Raw genomic sequence first — 19709 nt, 5'->3', positions numbered from 1 at the left:
TGTTTAATAGTGTGAACATGTGTGTTAATCTGTTGCTGCTTATTGTGCCATATGATTTTTTTTGACAGTTTATAGTGTTTTACTGCCCTTGGGGACAACAACTACAATTTTCAGCATTGCTTAAGTGCTGTACGTTCCTCGCAGCAGACACAATGCTAATGCCATGGAAGCCAGTGATCAGAGAGAAGTAATTGTCCCTTCCCTGCTTATCTTAGCAGAGAATCAATATTGGGTGAGCAACAAAGCCCATCTAAAAATAATAGCTGTGTGGCGGAGCAGCATGGCCTGGGACACCAGGTAGCAGCCACAGCATTCCTGTATACTCACGGGCGTTCAGAACAACATTATTTTCCTGCACGTGTTTCTTTATTAAGACAACAGCTCCGAAACAGTAGATTAAGTTTAGGACTCTCTCAACACTGTGGTTGTCATACCGGGTTGCTTACCCACTTAATTCCCTGCGCACAGCCTACGTTTCTGCTGTGACAACAGATTTAGGGTAAGGTCAGTGCTGTTCTTTGCCTGCTTATTTTTTGTAGGGGATGTTTATTTTTTTACCTATGCAGCCAGCACTAAACTGAAGTGGCTTGGTATTGTAGCTGCTGCTGCCACAGCTCTAACAGTACGACGGCCTGCTGGCGTTGTAGCTGGGATGGAAGTTGAGGGTGTCATAGGGGGTGATGAAGTTGTCTGGGCCGGTGACGTGGCTCTTCTCCAGGTAAGTGTTGAGCCCGCTATTTCTGTACATGCCGCACTGCGCCAGAGTGTTCGAAAACGCGTGTGAGGTGACGTGCAAGGTGGTCTGTGGGAAGGAGAAACGGGAGAGAGGATATGATTTAAGTGCCAACATCAGCAGCACCTGCAATTTGCACAAGTCTGGACAAAACTGTAAGGGTTCTTCATCTCAGTGCGCCTCAAGGAGTTCATTGTCAGGGATGTTGCAGACAACAGGGGGTTGAGATGGCTCGGAGGGGCTGGGTCTGCCAGTGGCTGCCGAATGCCATCTCTGAGATGCGGCCACCAAAACCTCCTACCCCAGCTACTTTCTGCAGGAGGGAGGTTTGCTCTGCGTCGGCACGGCTGCTCTTACGGAGGGCATGGACCCGTGAGGAAGAAAATGAACCCAGCACTGGCAGCGTGGTGTCGTTAGCCGCAGACCCTTGGGAAGCTCCAGCTCAGCGTGCCAGCACCAGCTCTCCCTTCCACCCACACTGGGGGGCTTTGTGAACTGGGGGGGGGGGCTTTGCGAGCCATAGCAGGGCCCCATTTCTTGCGTCTGTGCCCCTCTTGCCTTGGGAGGGAGACAAAAGCCCCCCCAGGAGGCCCAAGGGGAGGCCGGGACCCGTTGGAGCCAACCGGGGTCCCAGGGAACCGCTTGGGGCCCGCACCTACCGGCACCTCGTGCACCGTGGGGGCTCTGCTCCCGTAGGCCTGGCTGCTGGTCCGGTACAGGGGGTGCGGCTGCCTGCGGGGGGGGACACAGCGCGTCAAACCGGGCCGGGACCGGGGGGGTTTGGGGGCCGGGGGTTTTGGGGCCGGGGGTTTTGGGGCAGGGGCTGCGCTCACCGGGAGCCGGCGGGGTGCTGCAGGCCCCCGCGGTACCGGGAGCCGGGGCCGGGACCTCCAGGGGCGTCCGGACGGGACATGGGGGCCGGGGGGGGGGTCGGGGGGGACCGGGAGGGACAGGGAAGGACCGGAGGGGGGGGGGGGCAGCGGTACGGGGGGGTCGTGGGGCGGGGGAAGCGGAAGGCTCCGCTCCTCTTCCTCTTCCTCCCGCGGGCTGGGATCATGGCGGTGCCGCGGATCCTGCGGGCAGGTGAGGGGTCGGGCTGTGCCGAGCCGTGCCGAGCCGTGCCGAGCTAAACCGAGCCGAGCCGTGCTAAACCGAGCCGTGCCGAGCTAAACCGAGCCGTGCCCGGCAGTATGACCGCCCTGCTTCTCTCCCCGCAGCAGCCCCCCGGCTCTACAGCAGCCTCCCAGCCCCGGTGCCAGCCCCAGCCCCGGCCCCAGCCGCCCGTTCCCCCGGTCCCGGTGAGTGCTGCCGAGCCCCGGCCCCTTCCCCCGGCCCGGCCCTGCCCTGCCCCGGGGCTTTCCTCCGGCCCCTGCCAGCACGGGAGGGAGGGAGCGATGGTTGGGGGCTTTTGTCCTTCTCCCAGGTGCAGATGACAGGCTGCTCACCGAGCCTCTCAGCCAGCCCGACTTCTTCAACGTGAAGGAGCTCTTCTCCCTGAAAGATCTCTTCAACGCCCGGGTGCACCTGGGGCACAAAAAGGGATGTCGGCATAGGTGAGTGACCCGTCTCGTGATCCGGCACTTGTTCACATCAGGAACTTGTTCACATCAGGAACAGGTTTCAGGTTTCCACAGTCTACCCAAGCCTTTGTGGGTGGCACCAAGCCAGGCAGGGGCTGGGGCAGCGCACACAGCCTCTGGTTTCCATCTGGGCACATTTACTGCCCTACAAAAGCACAGGGACCCCGAGCTGAGCAGGTGTCAGACCCACAGCCCCTCTGCACCCAGGTGGGACAGACACGGATGGATGCTGCACACCAGGGAGCTGCAGAGAGCAGCTGGGAGTTGGGGTGTGGAGCCAGAAATTTCTGCTCGATGTAGCCCCACGTCCCCATGCGTCGCCCGCCCTCTGCCCCCGCAGGTTCATGGAGCCCTACATCTTCGGCTGCCGCCTGGATCAGGACATCATCGACTTGGACCAGACGATGGATCATCTCCAGCTGGCCCTCAACTTCACCGCCCACATCGCCTACCGCAAGGGCATCATCCTCTTCGTCAGCCGCAACCGCCAGTTCTGCCACCTGATCGAGAGCACGGCGCAGGAGTGCGGGGAGTACGCGCACACGCGCTACTGGCAGGGCGGCCTGCTCACCAACGCCCCCATCCAGTTCGGGTCCGGCGTCCGCCTGCCCGACCTCCTCATCTTCCTCAGCAGCCTCAACAACGTCTTCGAGCCCCACGTGGCCATCCGGGATGCCGCCAAGATGAACATCCCCACGGTGGGGGTGGTGGACACAAACTGTAACCCCTGCCTCATCACCTACCCCATCCCTGGGAACGATGACAGCCCCACCGCCATGGAGCTCTACTGCAAGCTCTTCAAGATGACCATCATTCGTGCAAAGGACTACAGGAAGCAGAGGGAGGTCTTCCACGAGCTCCAGAGCAAAGCAGAAGGCAATTAGAGCCGCTTCGTGCTGGCCGAGGGACAGGCGTGACCGTGCCCAGCAGTGTGGCTCAGCTCCCAGCTGGAGACAGGGGTCCTGTTCTGCTCCCGTGGGTGCTGCACCCTCAGCATCGCTCTGGTCCTGCACCCAGAGCACCAGCTTTAAGCAGAGCAGTGCTGAGGGACGTCTCCAGCTCAGAAACAATTTGACTGGAGCGTTCTGAGGGGAGATGGAGCAGGGCCAGTCTCAGCTCTGTCCTTGTTTGGCCCTGTTGCAAGGAGGCACCTCTGTCCTGAGGCCGTCCTGTTCCCGAGCTAATGGTCTGGCATGAAACCACGCGTATCGCGCACCTCTTTATGTGACAAATAAAGGGCTTTGATCCTTTTTCTTTCTTCCCGTTACATGCGACGGTGGGGAAATCTCTGGCAAACGTTCATGCTCACAGGATGGGGGGCCAAAGGGCTGCAGGTGCTCCAGCCTGGGGACCCTCAGAGGGCAGGGGGCTGTGCAAGGCCAGCCTGTGCATCACGGGGGGTGTCGGGCCCCTTGGGGTCAAGCATCCACCACAACGGGCTGATGAAAAGAAATAAAAGGTTTCCCTTTTTCCCAAAGAAAAGGGAAGCCCAGCCTCTAACATGCCCCATGCCTCTATGGGGGCCTTAGCGCAGTCCCGCAGCGTGGGGGTCAGGCACAGGGAGGGGAAGAGATGCCGGGGAAGGGTCCCCGTGTCCCGCTGTCCCCATGAGAGTAACGACAGCAATAAAGCTGCTGATGTATTTTGTGACCCTGCTGGTGAGTGGGAACCCGACCTTTCGGATGCCTCTTTCCTCTCTTTCCAGAAGAAGGTGACAATTTGTAGCTCTTTCACCAGCGCTTGAGACAAAGCGGAGGTTAATTTGTATAATTACCTAAACATGCTTTTCTGCCACTCAGGTAATTTTTTATGAATTCTTTTACCTTTTTATAGTGCCAAACTTAATAAATATGTAACCATTTGTGAGGAGAGGAGAAATCTAAACTAAGTATATAGTCTTAGTGTGCCTTCCTGCCTTCCTTCTTGGGGTGAACGGCTCTCTGCGACTGCCTGAGAGGGGAGAAGCTGTTTGGAGCTGGGGCAGGCCTCTTCTCACAGGTAACCAGTGACAGGACTGGAGGGAATGGCCGCAGTTTGTGCCGGGGAGGTTCGGGTTGGAAATGAGGAGACATTTCTCCTCAGAAAGAGCGGTCAGGCGTTGGGACGGGTTGCCCAGGGAGGCGGCGGAGTCCCCGTCCCCGGGGGTGTTTAAGGAGAGGTTGGATGTGCTGCTTGGGGACATGGTTTAGTGGTGGTACTGGCGGTGGCGGGGACGGCTGGACCGGCTGATCCTGGAGGCCTTTTCCAGCCCTGACGACTGTGGCTCCATGTCCCCGTGTCCTTTAGGGGCCGCCTCCCCTCCTTGCGCCCTCCGGCCCGGCAGGCGGCGGTCGCGTCCTTCACGGGGCGTCCCCGCCGCGCTCCGCCGCCCGCCCTTTATAAGCGGGAGGCGGGCGCGGGCCCGGCCTTTCGGAGCGGCGGCCGGGAGGGGGACGGGGCCAGGCCGGGGCGAGGGGGCTCGGGGAGCCGGGGCCGGCCGGGGGGGCTCCGGAGAGGCCCCGTCATGGTGCCGGGAGCCGGCACCGAGCTGCAGAGGCGCCTCTGCTCCGCCACGGGGTCCCGCGGATGGGCGCTGAGGGGGCGGCCGCGGGGCCCGGGCGGGAGGAGGAGGATGAGGAGGATGAGGAGGATGAGGAGGAAGGAGCCGGGAGCCGCCGTGGGCAGGTGGGTGGCGGGAGGGGACCGGGGGGGGGGGGGGACAGGGAGCGTGGCCAGGGTGTGCTGGAGAGGGGGGTGAAGCACCCAGGCCTGCAGCCTACTCAGGATTTAAACGTTAAAGATTTGAGGGATTTTAAAAGAATCTGCTTAGCAAGTTACATTTTTTTGGTTTTAATCTTTCTTTCCTGAGATACTATTAAGTGGTATAGTTCAGAAAGGAGCTTATTATGTAATTAGCAAAGCATCACATTCTTCCTCTTTTCTTATTCCTCTTTCTTTTCCCTTGCAGAAGGCAAAGAGTGAAATGAGCAAGGTTTTTCAGCACGAGAAAAATCTTTCAGCATGAAAAACCGAGGGTAAGTAAGGCTTAGCACGAGGCTTCTCCACGTCCCCTGCTGTCAGGAAAAGCTAGTCGCTGCTGGCAAACAAGTTTCAGGCACCTCATAAAAGTATATCTTAAATGCTGTACTGCATTTAGTGTTTCTAGCCACACCAAATACCTTCCTAATACAACTTTCTGAGGAGGTGGTAGAATCTTGTTCTTATACATACCCATAGTGCTACCCTTTAGGCTTTGCGTGCTTGGCGTTTTTTTTAAAATCGCTTCCTGCCACAGGCGTTACAAAGGTGGCTGCTGTGGCATCTTTGTGTCTTTAGGTGGCAGAGAGAGACAGGCTATGTTCTACGCTCGTTTGTTCCGAAACCCGTGAGCACTCAGAGTGATTGATAGCCTGACACTGTAGATAGGCTGGTTTTGTTAGGAGGCTTTTAAGAAATTAAATCTCTCCTGGTTTGTTTTTTTTTTTTTTTTAATTGCCTGAAGTGTGAGAGCTCTATGTGGTAGAATAGAAAGCTGCTGTATTGAATGTGCGAGTCCTGGGGGTTGCATGCTGGCAGCCCCAACCCTAACGCTGTCTGGAAGTAAAAATATGCCCGCACTATGCATTTAGTTCTCCAGTTTCTCTCTTTTACTGGGCCTTTCAATTTCTTAGTGAAAATAACCACGTAACCAGGCTTCGAAGCATGTCTAAACAGCTGCTATAAATTCTGCGTATATTTTCTGCTCTTTCAGAGAAAGGTGTGTGATGTGGCAGACCCAGGAGGTCTTCTCCAAGACCTGAGGTGAGCAGCTGTAGACGCGAGTTCATGTGCTGAGAAGCTCCATGCCCTGCCCCAGTCGTGTTGCAGATGTGGCTGTAGTGCCATGTTTGTGTCATTAGGTGGCAGAAAGGAAAAGGCTACGTCTTTGCTTGTGCTCTGAAACCTGTGAGCGCTCAGAAATGGCGAGCAACCTGACACTTCTTTCTAGCTTCCTATTTTTTTAATGTTAATCTTAAATCTTGCAGTTTGGACAGCTGTGTAGGGACAGGGTACAGAAGCTAGTCCTGTCCTTCAGTGTGACAGTCATTCTCAATAAATACCTTGTTCGTGTGGCAGATGAGAGATGTGACTGACTTCACCATCAAATGTCAGCAGTCCTGTGCACTCATTATGCTGAGCTGCAGTCTTGAAAATTCAGTAGCTTCCTTGGTGTCTTGCTCTGCTTCCATTGAAATACCGGGCTGCAAAGAGTACTTTTCTTTCCAGGCTGTGTTTTTTTCTGCTCCATTGTCTAAGAATGAGGCAGAGGGAGAAGCACTGAGCCTGAATTCCAAGTTAGCTACTGCTTCTGTAAAATTCCTAAAAGGTGTTCGTCTAAATTGTGGCTTACATCCATTTTTCTTGCTTTTGATTTCTTTTGCTGTGAATCTAATTAACATCTTTTCTTTAATAGGAAACTCTGAAGGCAGTTGTTTGAAAAGATGCTTCCACAGAACAAAGGTGAGGTTTATGAACCTATGTGATAAAAAGCACCTGAATTGTGGCTTTGGCTAGAACCGGTCTTAATTTATGCTTTGCTAACATGTTCTTTGTTGAAAGCTAATTTGGGTTTCTTGCATATCATGTCTCTTATTGGCATGGAGAGATGGCCAGCTCCAGTATTATTTATTCTAATAGTCCTGGCTCCTTGGAGATTTTGATGTCATGACATCTTAATATCATTAGGGGGCAGAGATGAATGGGCTTCCTGTGCCTGAAACTTGCAACTGCTCAGAGATTTTAGCTTGACATTGTTTTCATGTGTACCTCTTGAGAGAGAATCAGCGGAAGATGGAGCAAATTTCCTTGGAAAGATAGTTAGAATGATGTCAGTTTTAATCACATTGGGGAGGATGGTCCTTTTGCGTTTTTTTTTGTTGTTGTTGTTGTTTTTTTTTTTTGCAAGGACAAATAGAAGTGACAGCTCTATCCTTGAGTTCTATTTTTGCCTTGAACACAGTCCTTTGTGGCCTGCGAGACATCCTTGCTTTGATGTCTGTTCCATCTGTAAAGGGAGGATAGCAATATGCTGCAGCTGTTGAGTTTTGCAGGGTTTAGCACGTGGATATTGAGAATCCACTCTACCTGGGAGCAGAGTAGATAGGGGAAACAGGCACTTGAGTTTGTTTTCAAAGTACTGGCATGGTCTAGAAGCAGTTGGGTGTGGATTCAGGATACGGAGAGAAGGGTAACCTTCCCCTAACATTTGTTAAACTCTCAGCCAACAACTTCTTGACTACCAAGGGTGCTGAGTAAGCTTGACCAAAAGGTGCAATCAGCACCTTTGGCAATCTTCTGAAACGTGGCCTTTAAATCATGCTTGCTTTGGGGAGTTAAAAAAACAAAAACAACTTAAGATGTTCTTTCTTCTTACAGCTGCATTTGAGAACAGGTCTGAGTTGTTCTGCAGTTTGCTTCAAATATTGAAGGTAAGTATTATCTTTTGGAAACATACTCAAACCTCAGTGTGTTACTAAAGCAGTGTCAGGGTAGGTGTTTTGGGGTTGGTACATCTTGTCCCTCTGTATCCTTACAGGACATGGGCAAATCAAAAACTTGCTCAAGGTGGCATGTTAAGATCTTTCCAGAAGTATGCGTCTAAAATTCAGGGTTTTCCTTTTTTTTTTTTTTTTTTTTTGTCCTGAGAAACCTGTACTGTAGGTGGAATGCTTTGGAATTAAGCTCATGCACCTGAACTTAGCAGACAAAAACAAAGTGATTGTGCATGTAAGAGTTGGTTGGGGGGAGGTGTTCTTGTAGAAATCTTCTTTAGGTATTCGAGAAACCAGAAGTTCAGCAAATGAAAATTACGTTGCCATTGGCACAGATAAGAGCTGTGCAATTTCGGATTACTGATGTTAATAAATGTTACAGAAGTTAACAGCAGTAAAGCACAGCACTGCTTTTAAGTGTCTGTACAGTGAAGTACTGTTTAATCAAAGCCGCTTTTGCTGAGAACATGCTCTGTGTGTTGTAAAGTGTCAGAAATGATCAAAACAGGGTCTCCTGCTGCGGCCTGACACAACGCTACTGGAAAAAATGTTTGTCACAGATCCACAAGTGATGAGATGATGTCTTAGATGTACTGTAGAAATAAAAAAAATAGATTAAAATGTCTTTCAGTAAATGTAGAAGGGAGTGCTTCCTGAGACAAGATGTAGCTCCTTGTTTATCGTGGTCGAACTGGTAACACAGTAGACAAAAAGCAAAAATATCATTGAGAACAGTGCAACTCTTTAGTTGTTTTCTGCTGTGTTTATATGGTAGCATGCTGGAAGTGAGAGAAGCTCTGGCTACGCAGAGCTTTGTGAAACTCTGGGGCTTTGCAGTGACTAATAGCTTGACAAAATCTGGCAGTGCTAAATGTTGGAAAATGTCCTCATTAAATGGGCATTATGAGGGCCAAAGGTGCCATTAACCAAGCGGGTAGCTGCTGGCTGCAAAATGAGCCATTTAATTGGGAAAAGTCACTGCCTACCAGCAGTGGTGTTGGGAAAGAATGCTAATAAGGTTGTTGGGGATATGGATATGCAGAGAGGCGTGCCTTAAGATGCGACTCTTCCATTTAAATTCCTGACTTCTTTTAGTGCTGAAATACGTAATGGATTTTTTTCATCAGACTTAACTCACATCAAGGGTCCTATAGGGGTAGCGAGTGCCTAATGAGGCTCTCTTTAGACCTTTACTATGAGGCATGGAAAGAACATCTATTAAAATTTTCCCAGTGGCATTTGCTGCTAACCATCTTCCCAAGACTGAGCAGCAGTCCTGGGCTGTGAGTATTTCTTTATCGAAAGAGTTACCTGGCTTTTGGCTTTGGAAAAGATCAATATTTTGTATTAAAGTGGTTCTGATTTTTCTAAAAAACAACCTTCTGTATATCACCATCACTGTTTATAACTGTTTTGTGTCATGGCTTTGAGCACTGGAAGAAGCCCAGCTGTTCTGGACTGAAGTATAATGTCTGAGCTTAGATACTACACCATAGTGAACAGTAGGAGTCTCAATGGTACGGATGAATTACCTTCTTAGTATTAACGTTTATTGCTAACTTTTGCTGGCTGTATTTATTTGAAGTTCTTGTCTAACATCCTGGGTGTTTTTTTTTTATTTGCAGATCGTGCCTTGAATTTTAAAATTTCTCGCAAACCTGGCCACAGCAAAAGAAACGGGTTAGAAGTATCTGCATTTGAAGATTCCTAAAGCTTCATCTTTTTTTTTACATGGCTTAAGCAAACTACAGCCAGCAAAAGCTCACGCAATACTTCTTGAATGTAGTTCTGAATGTTTGCTGTAACTGGCATACTCAAATGTATAGCTCCAAGTGTCCTTTCTGCTTTTCATGTACTCCTAATGAAGAGCCTTAAAAGTTGTAGGCTTTAATTTCTGCCAGTAGTCTTGGCTCACACGCAATGTGAAAATATTCACGCCCATATTTTGAAGCACTGTTGTCTTGATGTGTTTTCTCCATATGGTTGAAGAGGCTTAAAATAAAACTACTATAAAAACGCTCCCTACAAGTCTGAATTATGCTCGTGTATTTGTACAACCCAAAGTAATATTTTAAACCGTTCTGTGATTTAGGACTTACCTGTGCGTATGAGAACTGTGATTTTTTTTTTCAACCTTGAACAATGAAAGGTAGAAACTTGCTTCTTAACTCAGTCCTCTTCTAGCGCTCTTAAATTTACCGTGCTGCTCAAGTAGCAGCATCTGCTGAGCTCCATTTGTCAGCCTTTCACTGCTTCAGCTCTTCCTCCTTTTCCAACTGCTGTGGGAAGTTGGAAGGAGGCTTTACGAGGGTAAAATAGCTTTGCCTTTAGTCATATTTCACATCGTACCGTAACTTGCAAACAATAATCTGTTGTTTGGAAACACTTGTGTGTTGTATTAGTGATAAACAAAACTGGGTTCTTGGGGTGTGTGTCATAATCAGTGTCTGTCCAGTCCTGATCCTGGGGTTTGCAGATGAATAACATGGTAATGTGATGTTTTTGTCAAAAGTCTTTATTTGAATAAAGTGTCTTAGCTAGTGCTGTTAAATACATGGGCTCTCTTTCTCCTGAACAACTCGTTGTAAATGCGCAAGGAGGTTCTGATACTTGGGATGATGTGGATAAGTACGGAATGCATTTGTTTTCTTTTGTCTTGCCTGCTGCTTTATCTAACATGGCTTTTGGGGAAGGGAGCAGTGGGGATTAAGTGTAGTGGGAGTGCCATTCATCAGGACAAAATTTACTTTTTAAGATTTCAGACAGATGGGAGGGTGAAAAATGGCTGTCCTGAAAATGAGAGGATTTGGCATGGTTGTTAGGTTTCTTTTCCTAATAGCAGAAGAAAATTAATTTGTCAGTGGAGCTAGTTGCCATGGGAATACAGGACAATAGACGAGGAGCTGGGGGTAGCTCTGTGGAGCCTCATTAAAAGGATTCCAGTCCTTGCCCTCCCCCAAACGCTCTGTGCTGTGCAGGAACCTGTACCTGCACTTAGTGCGGTGCCTGGAGGTGGAGTCCTGACTGTATGATGTTAATATTGAATTAAGGGCAGCTGCAGTGGGCTGAGGAACTCGCAACCCTTCAAGTGAAGAAACCTTACAAATGCTCAACCTTACCCCAGATGAATTATGTTGCGAAGCCGACTCCTCTGCAGGGAGCAAGCTCTGCTGGCTCTGCGCTAGATTTAGAGCACTGTTGACACTGAAACATTTCCTCCATAAATAATAGTGAGAGGTAATGATGATCCTATGGAACTAATAGAAGGAAATACTGATATCTCTCCTCCAAAGGGCTCATAAATTTGCAGCCGTGACGTTACCGATTGCCTTTGCGGGCTATATATACTGTCAAATGTATTTTTTTCCCCTCGATGATTGTACTTCAGATATACGCTCCACTTCACTAAGCAATTGTTGGCAAGAGCACCAGCATATGTGCTCCACCGGCAGTGATACGACTGTCCTGCGAGCAGAGCGGGCTCGGGGTGGCTTACAGAAACTCTTCCTTCTCTACCCGTAATTTTAAAAGGCCCAGCGTTTAAAGGAAACAGCCCGTGGCCAAGAGACCTGGTACTATTTGCACAGACAAACAAATGCTCGCTGCTGAAAAGATTCTCTGGAAATTCGTTTTGATAATGGGAGAAGCACTGGATTATTCTGGTATTAATCTTTAACCTCTGCAGTGCAAGCCCGGCTTAGAGGATTAAACGGAAAGGTTGCCTCATCCTTGCGTAGGTGGCTGAGCAAGGTGGGCAGTAACAAAGGACAAATGCGTGGCAGCTGGTCCAAACTGAGCACAGGGTAGACTTTACGTTTCCTTTAAGCCGTTCTGGCCTTACATGCTCCAAAACCTGGCACGCAGGGGAATGGCCCGGCCTTCCCGGCAGCCGCTTGCGGGCTACAGGCAGAAGCAGCTGGGTGGAGAGCCTCACGCAGGCCATTGCATCACTGTCATGGGGTCAGGCACTTAAAAAAAGCAGTGAAACAATTGCCAGGGTTCTCGGCCGTGGAAAAGACAGCTTATCCGCTTCCTAAGTTGCAGCTGGATCTCATGGTAGATGACTCAGATACTTAAGGAGATACTTCTGAATAGGAAAAAAAAATCTACCTTTTTCGCCTTTTTAGCTCGCAAGCAAGCTGGTGCTTAAAAGGCTGCTGTTTCACTATTGATGTACTGGCGTGATTCACATAAAAGCTATTTATTTACATCAGAGACGCTCATCAAAATAAGATGCGACAGGTACAGCATGAATGATTCATTCTCGTCTTTCTGCACTGCTTTCCTGTTAATCAAGGAACAGTCAGAGGCACCCAGCTGGGCTCCGCTGCCTTCTCTCCTCCTGCGCCGTCTGCTCCCCCCGAGCCCGTTCCTCAGCCCAGCTCCTGTACCCCAGCTCCTGGCAGCCCAGCTCCGCAGCATGCTCTTGCAGACGGGGTCAATGGTCGTGCTGGGCGGTGGAAGTCGGGACGTTCGGTTTTTCGTGAAGGCGACGGGGGCTGCAGCTATGCTGAACTCCCTGCGGAGAGCGCGGGTTTTTCCTGCGGGGGAGAGGGGATGGAGAAGCAGGCCCTCGACCCTTGGCTGGGCTTTGCTTCGAGATTTCAGGTTCTAAATTCCAGGGCTGTGCTTCCCCCCCAACACACACACACACCCCGTTAGGAATATTTGGTGTTGGAAATCTTCTTCCAAAGCAAGGTCTTGAGGTTGTTCAGCACGAGGGAGTGGTGCACTTCCATCTGGCTGGCCAGGCCGCTGAGGGTCATGCAAGTTCGGAGCTGCTTCTGCAGCTCGTCCTTCAGCTCCGGCGGGGCTCCGTACAGCAAGTAGTCCTGCAGCAGCCCGCACACCTTGGCCAGGTTGGGCTGCACCACGTCGCCTTTGCACTGCTTCATCAGCTTGTCGCAGGTGGCCGTACAGTCCTCCCCGTAGGTGCAGTCCACGTTCTGCTCGCAGTGGCGTCCCTTGAGGAACCCCCTGATGGCCATCTCCGTCGCCACCTTCCTCAGGTTGACCATCTTGAAGTCGTACTTGTCGTTGTAGCCCACGTTCCTGAAGCTGGTCTCGCAGATGTAGAAGTTCCCGTAGGTCCCGTGGAAGATCTCCTCCACGAACTCCAGGAGCCCGATGGCGATCTTGGCGCGCCGGGGCCAGGCTGGAGCGACCCACTGGTGGATGACGCGCTGCACGGCCGCGGGCAGCAGCGGCTGCAGGAAGGGCGGCACGTCCGTCCCGTACAGGGAGCTGTGAGGGATCTTCTCCGTGACGTAGAGGTCCCCGCAGTGCCCCAGCAGCTTGGAGGTGTGCTCCTTCTCGTGCAAGGAGAGCAGGAGAAGAAACTCGTTGAGCTGCAGCAGCGCCCAGATGGACTTGGCCTCTGCCAAAGACACCTTCCCGTCCCGGTTCACGTCGGCCATGGTGATGATCTGGCTCACCAAGGCTGCCAGAGAAGGCTGGTCTCCTAGGTTGGACTGCAAGAGAAGAAGGGAAGTGCCATCAGAGCCTCGCAGCTCTGCATTTGGGCTCGGTATCGTAAAACGGAGCTGGGGGAGCGGCAAGCTGAGCGTCTGGCTTGGGAGAGGGTGAGCTCGGGGCTCAGGCACTCCCGGTGCTGCACGGTCGGAGGTGTCACCCCTGGTACAGCCGCCTCCAGGGCTGTGACACCAAAATCTTGCAAATAGGAATTCCTGTGTGGGGATGAGGGGATTTCTCAGCTCATCCAGCCCTTGAAGGGGCCCCAGCTCTGGTCGGAGAGCGCTGGCCGGCATAGCTCTCCTTCAGGGGCAAGGGACGGGAGGACGACTTGAACCTTTCCAGCTAGCAAGTGGAAGGAGGCAGGCTCCGGAGGGACCCTCACCCACCTTCAGGAAGTTCAGGAGCATTTCTTTGAACTCATCCATCGATGTCCCCCGAGTGGGTTTGTCAAAGAGAACCACATCCCTCCTGGGCGCCGAGGCCGGGTTGCTGTCTGCCTTCAGGGCCTCCTCGATGCCACATTTGATGATCACCTCCTTCTCCTTCCAGAGCCCGCTGTAAACCTGCGGCAGAGGAGGGGGGGGGGGGGGGAAAGGCAGGAGGAAAGCAGCAGCCAGACCCGGATGGGGAACCGTGATGGGCAAGGAGCAGAAGCGTGGCTGGGTGGAGGAGGACACTTCCCAGGTCCCGTTTTTTTGGCACTTGCACCCGTCCCCAGCCGCTCGGTGGCCCCACGAGCGGGGCAGAGACCTACCTGCTGGGTGGGAGAGGAGGAGAGGCAGTGCTGGAAGAGGAGGCTGTGCTCCTCGCACAGGTCTTTGCACGTGGAGCCAGAAATGATTCCCTTCTTGTACTGGTCGCACTGGGGGGGGGAAGGCAGAGAGAGGCAGCTCAACGGGTGCCGTGCAGTGCGGCTCCCCGTCCGCCCTTGGAATCGGGGGGTGTCCCGTGAGACGTGGGGCACCCCAAATAGGCAATGCAGGGAGTGCCAGCTCTCAGGCACAGCTCCACTCATTGCCAGCCCAGCATCGCCCCAGCCTTGGGTTCAGCACCAGGGTGCGGTGCCAGGGACCACATCGTCCCCCCCCAGGCTGTGTTGGTACGCCTCATAGCAGGGACTGGGATGGCTCCGTGCCTCAGTTTCCCCACTAACACCCTCACAGCCCAGGGGGCGGCAAGGCCGAGGAGGTTAAAAACGCCCGGCACCGATGAACGGCAGCGTGGGTTTGTCAGGGAGCTGCAGCGCTCATCGCTCTGAGTCCAGCCCCTTCCAGTGCCCCCGGCCTCCCTGCTCTGTGCCTCCCAAAGAAATCCCACCCAAAATCTTCTCTGCTTCGACACCGAAGGAGTCCTGCTGGCCCCAGAGCAAGGCTTTTAACGGGGGAGATGTGAGATGAGTGTGTGGGGGCACCTGGGGCTGAGCCCCAGCAAAACCCGCAGCAGTTGCAGGAAGGACCCTTTGGGGATGGGTCGGTGCCTCCAGAAAATTGTGGCTGGGCTGACACCGGCTGCTCCCCGCAGGCACGGAGCTCTCCAAGGGGCCGTCCTGGGGAAAGGAGGTTTTTGGCTCCCGGCTCCAGCAAACAGGCTGGGCTGCTGGCTGGATCGAATGCTATCTGCTGTCCGAAAGGGGCAGGGCAGGTGCCCCCGCGCTGCCAGAGGGGATTTGCTGCTGCAAACCGAGCTGGGGAGCTGCCGGGGCTGGGGCTGGGGGAGGACGAGGCTGCAGGGGCTCAGGATGCTCTCGGAGAGCAGCAGCCCGAGCTGTGAGATGGGCTGGCCCCGGTCCAGGCGGTGGCTCTGATCCACGAGCGGGGCAGCTCGGTCGGTGAGCTGGAGGCGTCCGCAGGCAGGAGAGGCTGCAGCTCTGCAGTCAGCAGCGAGGGCCCAACAGCCTCGGGGCTGCAAACGGGAGCTGCAGAAATTCACAGCATCTTTTCCCTTTTTTTTTCTTTTTCTCTCTCTTTTTTTTTTTTTTTAGCGTGGATGGGAATTAACCCCTGGACCTGCTCACACAGGCCACGGCTGGACACAGTGTCTCAAATCCCAAGCTCAGAGCGGGAATTAGCACCCGAGACCCCGTGGTCGGAGTCATGCAGAAAATCAAATTAAACGATCGTTGCTGTTGTTATGGCAATTCCTGCCTCCCTTCGCCGCTGAAGGATTGATGAACGAGGCATTTGCAGCCAGAGCCTCGGCGTCCTGCTCCGACCTGCAGCCCTGCCACGGGACACCCGCAGCGGACCCGGGGGGTCCCCGCTTGGCCACCGGCCCCCCACCAGCCCCAGCTGAGCCAAGCTCCTGTGTGGGGTCCGCCCTTCATGCGGGCTGGTGCTTTCTGTAGGGCACGGCATTTACAGAGGTGCACCCGCAGCCTGCCTGCTCCCTTTTTCCTTCTGCAGAGCACCCCGGCACGATGCCCTGCCCGCCCGCAGGTCCCCCCTCACAGCCCCGACACTGCAGCTTCACCGCGCAGACGTCAACCTGCCAAAGCCTGGCTTGCTTCCCTCCGACATCCCATTAAACGGCTCTGCCACCGCCCCGGCAGGAGAAGGTCACCTCCCCAGCCCGCAAAGCTCGCCGCGCCGCCGGGGCTGGAGCCGGGGGAGCAGCTGCCAGGAGAGCTCTTTGGCTCGGCGTTTGGGCACGATGGCGCAGAGCATGGCACCGGGCTCAAAGCTCCCTTTCCCCATCCTCCCTCCTTCCCACGGCCTCCCCCATCCCGTCCCACTCCCGTCCCTGCTGCAGCCAGCAGCTCCCCACGGCACGGCTCCCCCCGGCACCCCGCACCGGGACCCCCGTGCCCGATGCCGGCCCCGGCGCGGCGGCTGCTGGCCGGCACTCACAATTATCATCCGGCAGACGTGGCCGCGGCAGAGCTCGGAGTAGGACGAGTAGTGCATGTAGGCCACCCAGCTGCCCACGAAGATGCCCAGCCACACCACCAGCAGGTATTTCACCTTGATGCCCGGCAGGCGACTCTGGAAGGGAAAGAAAGCGCGGGGGGAGGTCGGCGGCGGTGCCCATCGGTGCCGCCCAACCCGGTCACGGGCCGGGACCCAACTTTTCCCCACAAGCCAATCTAAGCGCCGATGAAAACTTCGGCATTTTTATGTATATTCACCAGCCTATTATGCAACTCCTGCTGCAAGTAGGTCACTTAAAATTCCCTACGAGCAGGGAGATTACAGTGCTGAGAGGAGCCTCCGGCCACACATCCGTGCGCCCGGGAGCCGCTGCCCTCCGCAAAGGGTCGCTGCCAGAGCAGTGAGCGGCCCCCTCCTGCCCGCCGGGACCCTGCTTGTCCTCCCACCTGGGTAACGAACCTGTAAGTGCCCGGGTGATGCCCTGTGCTAACGATGCAGAGGCTCGCAGCACGACTTTGTTCTCCTGGCCTCGACTCTTCCCGCCTGACCCCGCAGCAGCGCCGCTGCCATCTGGGCTCCCCACCCGCGGGCTGTTTGCCTGGCCCGTACAGCACCGCGTGGTGCTGTCCCCGGTGGTTCCTCAGGGCAGGGCACTAATCCCATTTCTCCTGGGGTCTGTACAAAATCCCTGCTTCGTGCCAGGCCAAGAGGGCCCTTGGCTGGCGGCTGCCTCCAAGCCCTCCTCGCACACGCGGGCCGTGAGACCGCGGCGTGCCGCACGCCTGCTGGGGCTGGATCCGAGGGGATGTGGCACCGCTACAGCCTGCAGGGCTCCACGTCCAGATCCTGCCCTCCAAAACTGCTCCCAGCTCCGAAATACCTCCTCCCACGGCTGCTGCCCTGCTCCTGTGCCGAGCTGCAGCCAGCGGCACAGCCGGGGTGAACGGGAGCGTGAAACTGCCCGGGTCTGAGACGAGATCATGACACCTCGCACGGTAAATTGGCAACACCCAAGTGTGAGCCGGCCCGTGACGCCCTTTTTGCCTGTCGAGCAAGTGCGGCGCTAATTAACGCCTGTTAGAAGAGAACCCAACCACAGCGAGGACTTGGCAAACATAAAGGACAGCGGCGTTTTCCTGTAGGGCTGCACCATGGGGCTGAAGGCCGCTCAGGTGGCTGCAGTCAGACGAGTCACTGGGGCCTAGGAGACCCCCCGAAACTGCCCAGCAGCAGGGATGTGACCCACCGAACCCCCAGCAAAGGGACCTGTCGATGGGCTTCCCCCATTTTGGGGTGACAAAGCCCTGGAATGGCCAAAATATCCCCGTTGGCTTACTCAGACCAAGAACCCATCACCTTCCCGGGCAGAAGGGAGGTCGGGACTGAAACCTGAGCGTGGCACATCGCCCCTTAGATGGTGGAAGGAAGCGGGAAGGTTTGGGATGCGTTGCAAGGAGAGGTTCCACCGGGTTCTGGCAAACATTTTGCATTTGTGGCTGACGCTACAGTTCCCTGCAGGGGCTGAGGCTCAAGGCCCAGGGCTCCCTGCCCGCTGCCTCGGCCGGGAGCACAAACCAGCGGCTGCTGCCCTCCGCTTGCTTTGAGCTGCTGCGTTTAGATTTGGGGTGACTCCAGGAGGCGTAGGAGTGATTTGGGGCCAGAGCTGCCTTGAAAGGCGAAACAGACGGAGCATCACGGCTCCGACACCACGGGCTCGGCCACTGCTGGCAGTCCCAGTGCCCGGCCCCTGCCCGCTGGCACAACTCCACGCAGCCGCTGCTCAGGCTGCAGGGCTGGGAAGGTGGCAGCCGGCTCTCGGCTAGTGCCAGCCCCCAAAATGCCCCCTTGGCCGTGCAGCTCCCCCCCCCCAAGAGCTCTGCCTCAGTTCTGCTCCCCCCCCCGCCAGCATCCTCTGCCCCCTTCCCTGTTCTCAGGGATAACCTCGCTGCTCCGGGACCTTTCCCATCCCATCGCTGCAGGGGGGGGGAACACCCGGCCCCATCACCGCTGGGGCGCTCCTACCAGTAGCTGAGGACGGGGAAAATAAATGTAATCAAATAAATAAATAAATAAATAAATAATAAAGAACAGAAATAAAGAGAGGGGAAGGAGTCGGCCGTGCTGCTACACCGCTGCATTGGCCGGCTCAGTTATTTATGCGGGGTGGGTGGGCGGATGGACGGATGGACGGATGGAAGGAAGGAAGGATGGAAGGAAGGATGGACGGATGGACGGATGGATGGAAGGAAGGAAGGATGGACGGATGGACGGATGGATGGGGCTGCCTGACGGCCAGATGGAAGGAAGGATGGCCAGATGGATGGGGCTGCCTGGCGGTGCCTCTCTCCCCGGCCCCACAGAGCACTGCAAGCCGCGGGTTATGCAACCGCCTCGGTGCCGGTCCCCGGACCCCACATCCCGCTGCCGGTCCCGGTGTCCCGATGCCACCCCCCCGTCCCCCGGTGCCGGTGCCGGTCCCGGTGCCGGCAGCGCCCCCAGCTCCCGGTCCCCCAGCGGAGCGCCCTTTGTGCCGGGATGCGGGGACGGGCACCTCCGAGCCCCCCCCCCCCGGCCGGGCTCTCTCCCTCCATCCCTCCCCTCCCGTGCCCCCCCCGGGTCGGGCTCCGTCCCCCCAAACCCAGCCCGTCCCCGGGCGGTACCTGCAGGCCCTTGGAGAGGGGGCAGAAGAGCACCAGGTGCGCCAGCCGCCGGATCCTCCGCATGCTGCGGGCGGCCGCGGGCCTCAGGCACCGGGGGGCATGGCCGGGGGCGGCCGCGGCCCCCGCCTCGCCTCCGGGCACCGGGAGGGAACGGAGGGGCCGGGGGGGAGAACCGGAGGGACCGGGGTTTTGGGGTGGGGGGGGGGGGGGGCCGAGCCGCGCCGCCCGCTCTGCCCGCCGCAGCGCACCCGGCTCGGCACGGCCCGGCCCGGCCCGGCTCGGCTCCGCCCGGCTCGGCGCGGGGCGGCGCACGCAGCTCCGCCGCAGCTCGGGGAGGCGGGGGGCTGATACCCGGCACGGCTCGGCACGGCACGGCTCAGCCCGTCCCCGCAGCGGGCGGCATCAGCCCGGCCCCCCCCCCCCCCCCTCCAGCCGCCCCCGGGGGTCCCCAGGCGGGGATGTCCCCGCGGTCCCGGGCAGCCGGGGGGGGGCCCGGCGGTGACCCCCTGGGCAGTGCTGCTCTCGTCTTTTATTTTATTTTTATTTTTTATTTATTTTATTTTATTTTATTTTATTTTATTTTATTTTATTTTATTTTATTTTATTTTATTTTATTTTATTTATTTTATTTTATTTTACTTATTTTATTTTATTTTTATAATTTTTTTTATTTTTTTTAATTTATTTTTATTTAAACGCAGCGGCTGCGTTCCCCCGCCAGCGCTGGGAGCAGCCATCGCTGCTGCTGCTGCTGCTGCGCTCGCTCCTTGCGTTTCTCCCCCCTGAAAGCCCGGCGGCAGAAGCAGCAGCAGTAGAAGAAGCAGCAGCAGCAGCAGTAGTAGAAGCAGCAGCAGCAGCAGCAGCAGCGCGCCGCCCTCCCTGGT

The 19709-nt window shown here is 55.2% G+C and overlaps 3 protein-coding genes, 1 long non-coding RNA gene and 2 other non-coding genes across 6 annotated transcripts; 4 read left to right on the top strand and 2 right to left on the bottom strand.

Annotated features, from left to right (window-relative positions):
* Window positions 1–344: 344 nt before the first annotated feature.
* PIERCE1 (piercer of microtubule wall 1) lies at window positions 345–1718 on the bottom strand. The gene is made up of 3 exons (XM_066980489.1): window positions 1567–1718; window positions 1393–1465; window positions 345–802 (listed from the first exon to the last, which is right to left on the bottom strand). The coding sequence occupies exons 1-3, from the start codon at window positions 1644–1646 to the stop codon at window positions 617–619; spliced, it is 339 nt and encodes a 112-aa protein (XP_066836590.1). The 5' UTR covers window positions 1647–1718; the 3' UTR covers window positions 345–616.
* A 19-nt stretch (window positions 1719–1737) lies between these two features.
* On the top strand, window positions 1738–3563 carry MRPS2 (mitochondrial ribosomal protein S2). Its single transcript, XM_066980488.1, has 4 exons — window positions 1738–1816; window positions 1951–2031; window positions 2157–2286; window positions 2654–3563. Exons 1-4 carry the CDS (start codon window positions 1789–1791, stop codon window positions 3195–3197), a joined length of 783 nt encoding a protein of 260 aa, XP_066836589.1. The 5' UTR covers window positions 1738–1788; the 3' UTR covers window positions 3198–3563.
* Window positions 3564–5031: 1468 nt separating this feature from the next.
* On the top strand, window positions 5032–9851 carry LOC125181312 (uncharacterized). The gene is made up of 5 exons (XR_010826012.1): window positions 5032–5327; window positions 6044–6093; window positions 6746–6792; window positions 7708–7760; window positions 9449–9851. It is a non-coding gene; the product is annotated as an uncharacterized lncRNA (long non-coding RNA).
* On the top strand, window positions 5578–5710 carry LOC125181933 (small nucleolar RNA SNORA17). The gene has a single exon (XR_007160608.1). It is a non-coding gene; the product is annotated as a small nucleolar RNA SNORA17 (small nucleolar RNA).
* On the top strand, window positions 6139–6271 carry LOC125181934 (small nucleolar RNA SNORA17). The gene has a single exon (XR_007160609.2). It is a non-coding gene; the product is annotated as a small nucleolar RNA SNORA17 (small nucleolar RNA).
* A 2157-nt stretch (window positions 9852–12008) lies between the features above and the next one.
* On the bottom strand, window positions 12009–19037 carry DIPK1B (divergent protein kinase domain 1B). The gene is made up of 5 exons (XM_066980487.1): window positions 18826–19037; window positions 16145–16279; window positions 14053–14160; window positions 13685–13861; window positions 12009–13294 (listed from the first exon to the last, which is right to left on the bottom strand). Exons 1-5 carry the CDS (start codon window positions 18886–18888, stop codon window positions 12482–12484), a joined length of 1296 nt encoding a protein of 431 aa, XP_066836588.1. The 5' UTR covers window positions 18889–19037; the 3' UTR covers window positions 12009–12481.
* Window positions 19038–19709: the final 672 nt, after the last annotated feature.

This window comes from Anser cygnoides, chromosome 20 (genome assembly GCF_040182565.1).
Source record: "Anser cygnoides isolate HZ-2024a breed goose chromosome 20, Taihu_goose_T2T_genome, whole genome shotgun sequence".
NCBI lineage: Eukaryota > Metazoa > Chordata > Aves > Anseriformes > Anatidae > Anser > Anser cygnoides.
The sequence above is the reverse complement of the archived record's forward strand: the minus strand, read 5'-3'. Positions and strand labels throughout refer to the sequence as shown.